Genomic DNA, 6,731 nt, shown 5'->3' with positions numbered 1-6,731 from the left:
CTGAAGTCATCCCACAGCATGACAGCACTTCTTCAGAATTAGAGTTAGACTGAAAATTATCAACCTTGTAACAGTTGCAGTTATTTTGGGGCAGATGACAGAGACAAAGAATTTTCAATCAATGTGAAGAGAAAAAGGATGGGTACGAATCCAACCCTCCTTGCTTACACACAGATGCAGCAATGAAGCAGTCCTCTACAGAAAGCATCTGTGTGCTTTAAGCAGACGCGTGAGGAGAGAGCGCCTTTCCCCTGAAGATCCTGTCCAAATCTGGTGGTTGATTCCCTGCTGACAGCCTCCAGGTGCCACCAAAAGGGGCTGCCTCACCTGTGGCTGTATGGACAATATACACATTTCATTTGTTCTGATTGCTTTATTAGGTGTAACTAAGCGGAGTGACTCCATCTCAGTAATTTTGAAACTATGTAAACTAATGTGTCTCAGGACGGTAAAGAAGGAGGACAAGGATAGAGAAATTAGAAAGACTACCTGATAAAGATGGTAGAAATTGCTTTTACTGAAAGATGGTCATCTAGCATACAAAAACTAAAGATTTCTACTTCTTCCTTTAGGCCTTTATGCAAGTCCAGACACTATACCTATGCATGGAAATACTTTTCCAAAGAGCGAGCAAAACTACACAGTCTTCCTCCCAAGCTTGTCTGTTAACCTCTAATGCTCTTAATCAAACAAACAAGCATACAAGCAAACCAAATGAAACCAAACAACACACAAAGCCTCACAAAATACCTGTAAATTTCCTTTTCAACCAAGTTCTGTAACAACTTTCATCCAAAAGGTTATTTAATCTAAGAAAATCTCCAACAAATTGTTCTGGAAACACTATGGAGACCTTTCTGTAAACTGGATCTGTTACACATACATGTAATTCATTTAAGAGATGCATAGGTGCAAAAACTATCACTGTCAGTTTTTAGATCACCTTAAAAAAGAAAACAGACACCAAGCTCCCATCACACCCGCAACTGTGGCACCACACAACGTACTTTAACTTGGGCACCGAACAAGCATTTTGAGAGAAATGTATGTTTGCTGCTAAAGAAAGACAATGCTTTTAATTCAGAAATGGAAAAAAAAGTCTAAAAATGGTGTGCAATTTTAAGAACTCATCTTTCAGAGGACATATCCTGTGGTGTATAACCAGATTTGAAAATATCTGAGCACATGCTATACCAACAATTTTCCAGTTTATCAACTGATCTCTAAGTCCACATTAATGTAAAGCAAATTTATTGAAAAGTACACTGTTAAAACATGAATTTGCCTTGATTCAATTAAAACAGTCCATAAGAAAAGCCCTCAATATAGTGAGCACTACTAGGGTACACCACCATCATTTACTTTGGAAACAAATTTTATGGCACAACAAATTGAAAAGCAAAATAATTTCATAAGGACGTGAACCTAAAATACTTTGCACACTTCATTGGCCCTGGAAGCATTAACTCTTTCCACTGTGTTAGCATGAGGAAGCTGCTACCTTCCAGTTGCCTTAATGGGTCACAGTCAAGGCAGCACAAAGCGTTAAATTTGAGGTGCGTGCTGGTGAAACCAACGGTTCCAGCTTTGCTGAGCCACAGCACACCATCAAATGTCACAGGAATTTTGGGGAGCCACCAATTCTCAAGAGGGAGATCAGACAAAGATATTATTATTTACCTGCCAAGAAACGGCCCCCAAAACAGCAGTGGCGACAAGGCTGAAGAATACTAGCTGTTCCGAAATTAAACAGAAGTGGCGCATTCCTTTAGATGCCATAACCCTGTCAAGGCTGTTGTTTTCTGCACGGTGGGTGTAGTATACCTTGTGACAGTCATTTAGTTTTGTGTGAAAACCCCAAAGAGTAATAAAAAAAATCACATGACAGATCATCCAGAAAATTCCAAAAATAGAAAACCCAGGTATCACAAAATACCAGAGATCCAAATCTCGTAGTTTAAAGGCTGCAAGAATGAAAAAGATCAGTTCAATGACTCCAACCGAGACGACAGAAAGCCTCCTGCAAATTTTCCCGCGGTACAAGTAGGGCTTCCAGCGCTCAGTAACTGAAAGTCCACTGAAGTAAACGTCGAGAAGGGGATCTGAAATCAGGCAGCTGAAGAAACAAGCCAAGGCAAAAGGGTTGGTGGGGATCTTCAGCGATGGAAAAAAGAGTAAGGATGCAATGGCTCCAAAAATTGCCAAATTTGGAATTGCCAAAAAAGACTTCATACGCAAGTCAATAATCAACATGGCCAAAGCCATGACCAACAGAATAATACTCACAGATTTTTCTACCAGCATAGTTGTGCTGGCAATTGCAAATCCAACTAGCTCCAAACATTCAACTGTTGTCAGCAGAGTCGGTCGATGATGGATACAACCACAAATCCTCTCAACCAAAGCACATAATATCCTCAAAACAATGGCGGAAAGGAGTAAATATTTAGTAGCTTCTTCTTTCACATCCGTCTTGAAGGCAGAGTTATTAAGAAAACAGAGAAGGCCAAGCAAAAAACCAAACCAAAGATTGGAAAGACTCAAACTTGCTGTTTCCATTGAAAAATAGTAGTACAGTATGCTGGCAATTCCAAGAACAAAGAGTCCCAGAATAAATATTACCAAAATCAGTGCATCTGCAGTTTTTTCCCATCTGACATAAAGGCCCATGCAAATGGCAACCAGCAGGTTGATTCTGGCAAGATAGCCCAAGTACCTGACTGAGGAGTGCATGTTCACTTCTCTGTTCGCTTCCTCTAGCCTCGTCATTGCTGCATAGAGACAATGACTAACGCAGTAACGCAGTGACCTGCACATGTAAACTGCAGTCTGGGGGGTTCACCCGCTCCACTGAACAGTTAATATCTGGGTTGCATCCAACAGACACAATGCAGTCGCTGCCTTCTGTAATATCATTTCAGTAACAGTGGTCCAGAATCACTGACGTCCTGGAGATAGAATTAACAAAGATTTAGTGGCAAATAATTCCTTTTCATCATATACAGCATAAACACGGCACATTCTTTCTCACTGAAGAGTTTAACATCTAAATTAAAAAACACATAATAAAGACCAAGTAAGTGTGTTGTTAAAGGTTATTCAAACTGGGGTTGTTATTAAAACCAATATAAAACAGGTTCTGCATAAATCTTATTTCATAATTTGAATGAGAGGAAAAGGTAAACCAAAGCTGGCCTATGCAGTTTTTCCACAAACCCCATCCATTAGGTTTCTTTATTAGATATCTACAGGTATCCAAAATATTCCTGTGATATCTGTTACTTTCTAAAGTAGTTGAATATTGTTTTAAAACACTGTTTTACTTCACCAGTACATTTAATAAGCTCTCACTGTATACTATACCTTTTTGTTATGCTTTGCAAGACTTCTTTTATAGGAGTCCAACAGCTACAGGATTTACAAAAAGAACTTCACGATCAGTTAATGAACTTAACCCACGGCAGGTAACGAAAATGGCGGTTATTATCTCCATTTCACAGAAGGGCAGTGGACACACAGATGTATCAACTGATCTGGCATCATTCTGAGAGACTTTTCTTAATGTAAAATCAAAGTCTTCACTTTCACTTCTCCAAGCCACTTCCTCTCCCCCAAAAAAACCCGAACAAAATGACAGGGATAAATACTGTATTTAGAACATAGGTACCTCCTACTCAGATCCGTTTAACTGACATGCTTTTTTTTTTTTAGGGGAATTTTGTAAGAAAACATGTCTAGGCAGATTTCACTGGAGATCATTACTGTTTTATGGGATAAGCTTCCTCCTGGTCTGAACTCCGTCTTGACACATGAGGACCACTGGAATCCTACTGGTGTTTAATCTTACGGAGTTTAAGCATAAACAATACTATTAATTGCTATAGTTAGGAAAAAAGTTAGTGAGGAACTTCTATTTCCATTAAAATCTCCATTTCGCTGTATTTATAGACTTCTCTACTTATCACAAAGTTGTCAGAGGCAGAGTTCAGAGCTCTCCAGTTAAAGGCAAAAAAGGTTTGTACTTTGAAGTCACAACTGCTCTGTATGCAAAACGTGTTGTAAGTGACAAATTTGTAAGAATTACTCAAAGCAGCTGTTTTCTGTGAAACTACATGTAAAGAGAACCACATGTACTTCTGATTTTTGATCCTTTTCTGCCTAGAAACTCTAAACCAGGAGTCACTAAACAAGAAAATTGGTATAAACATTTGTTCATCTCTATTTTTCTTGTCACAAATTACAAAGGGTCCTGGGACAACCAGTTCTCCAAATTCCCTTACTTAAAACTTACTGGAATCCTGTGCAGTTATGTAATTTTTTTGTTTTTAAAGTTATTAACAATAAGTTTACCTAAGAGTATGATTATACAGGTTAGGGGCAGAGACCCTGACAAGTAAGGAGACTCCTATGTAGCCTCTGTCATTCTTGCAGTCATTACCTAATGGCCCATCTTGCAGAGACTTCTGAAGTGTTAATGGTACGAGACAGCAGTCACTGTGTCAAGAACACTCAGAGCTGAGTTACTGCTCACTGCTTTCCTTTATAATGCTGGGGAAAGTATGAAAGGACACCTTGATTGAAACTCAAAACTTAGACTTCATTCTCTCTTGATTTTTAAATTCTCATTTTTGAAACCAGTGAACAACAAAAGAAAAAGTGAATTGACTGATCTGCCCCATAAACTTTATGACTGACACCCAGTGTAAAACCATCTCAAGTAATTGGTGTAGAGACAAACTAGGCCTAAGAAATCCTTTTCTTTAAATTACTTAAGTTCAATAACATATATTTTGAAATTATGTTACATAACTAACAACACTGCGGGTATTACTTTGGAAAGAACTGTGCACTAAAAATCTGTTGAATTGAAACAAAATACAGACCATATACTTATGATACAATGCTGTTGCAAGTGGGTCCTTTGGATTTCAACTGTGCCTTTTCACAGTACTCATTATTATTATTGTCTTATACATATAAAATTAATTCTGAGTTGCCTAGATGCTTAAGATCTCCTAAGATTCTCCCCTCACTTGGTAATATACTTCCTGTTCCTCTCAACCTTTAATTTATTTCTGCTTCATTTAGATAACACAGCCCAAAGTTAGCTGTCATATTCCAGGTTGCATGTATCAGGTATCACAGCCTTGTCTGCAGTCTCACTATTCCTTGTACTACAATCAGCATTCACTTTATGGATGCCTTGAGCCATTTATTTCAACTCCTACACAAGCCCTCGTTCAAACCATGAGCGCAGAGGAACTATTTCACATCTCATTCCACACCACAGCGCTGACGCGTGACTACTGCTGCGCTGACCCGCATCTGCCACCCTATCCTCTTATCGTGGCTCCTGAGCCTTTCTGGAACCCCTCCAAGCCCAGGCGCTAACGCCGTACCTACGCCCTCGGACAACAGCCTCCCGGCAGCCAGCAGGCAGGCTCACACGCGAGGGGTGGAAGCTCCCGCCTAACACCTGGCATGAAATGTTGCTGCTGCCGCTAAATTATTTTCTGGTGGAATCATTACGCTAGCGAACTCCCCGCAGGCAGGCAGCCGCTCTCACACAAAACTATGCTGGTTCAGCTCATGCCAAGCAGAGTTTTGCTGTGATCATGTCGTGGGAAACACGAAAGAGAAGCTCCTGTGCTGCCGCCCCACGTGCGGTGCTAGGGCAGGAACATGCCTGTTGCTGGCAGAAACACACAAATTCTGCTCCAGCCCGAAGTCTTCGCAAAATGACAGCCTGGACCGTGAATGCAACCTCCTCTTCCTCATCTTCTAGCCAATTAGCAAAAAAGTGTCCTCCTAAGCCACTATTAATCATTAGTATCTTTCTAACAGAAACACATGGTCAACTTTTTGGTGAAAAGTGGGAAAGACAGCATTTTCATGATTACCGTATCCCATCTTACAGCTCTTACCAAATAAACACAACACAGCAACTCAGACAACTTTAATAGGAAATGTCAGTATCTGACTTATTCTTTAAAACATAGCTATATTTGTTACTCATTTCTGTTAAGACTTTGCTTAGACAAAGACAGTTCAAAGTCAGGGACAGGGTGTTTTATTTGTTTTTTAAACTAATGCCTTTAATGTTTCTGGTTGCAACATCTGAGTCACATATTTGAGCAAATCACATTTAGATCCAAAGCAAAGAGAATGTGTACAGCCGCAAATAGTCATCAACTTTTACAAACACGATTTTAAGCAAAACCTGGAATCTAACTATGCATTTAAAGGCTAAACTACCCAAGAGCTACTCCATATGTAAAGGATTGACATTTTCTAAGTAGTTTTTACCACAATTTGTCTAAGAAAGTAGAAAACATAACCAAAACCTAATGATAGTTCAGTAGTTTAACTGCAGGTAATTTAACGTCTAGGTGAGGCCTATCTGAAGTACCAGACTCTTTTTCCTTCAGTTTTATTCTTTCAGTTCAGTGCATTATTTTTTAAATCCAACTCCATAAGACTTTTTAAAAACAAAAAGTAAGTTTAAATATTAGAGTACGTTTTACTCGGAGAAGCTACTCCATTAGTTTTCAGATGTTGCTACCGGTAAGGCAGATCACCGGTGTCAGGCAAACGGTGGGCACCGGGTCCAAGCCCCCGCTGCTGGCTGGCTCGGCCAGAGAAGTTCAGTGATGGCGCTTGGCTCTGCGGAACGGACGCTGTAAGCCGCGGACCTAGCGGGGCAACGCCGCTTTCCACCCGCTGCGACCCCG

At 40.0% G+C, this 6,731-nt stretch overlaps 1 protein-coding gene across 1 annotated transcript in view; it reads right to left on the bottom strand.

The window, feature by feature from the left end:
• The window catches only part of TMEM168 (transmembrane protein 168), a gene marked incomplete at its 3' end in the record, with an annotated part of 11,964 nt that extends 9,147 nt beyond the window's left edge, over nucleotides 1–2,817 (bottom strand). Inside the window, exon 1 of the mRNA XM_010179350.1 lies at nucleotides 1,681–2,817. Within this exon, the coding sequence (XP_010177652.1) occupies nucleotides 1,681–2,817 (1,137 nt within the window). The remainder of the gene's footprint in view (nucleotides 1–1,680) is intronic.
• Between the last annotated feature and the right edge of the window lie 3,914 nt (nucleotides 2,818–6,731).

The sequence above is a fragment of the Mesitornis unicolor genome, unplaced genomic scaffold, assembly GCF_000695765.1.
Source record: "Mesitornis unicolor isolate BGI_N332 unplaced genomic scaffold, ASM69576v1 scaffold51412, whole genome shotgun sequence".
Classification (NCBI taxonomy): Eukaryota; Metazoa; Chordata; class Aves; order Mesitornithiformes; family Mesitornithidae; genus Mesitornis; species Mesitornis unicolor.
Note: the sequence above shows the minus strand (reverse complement) of the source record. Positions and strands in the feature narration are given on the sequence as shown.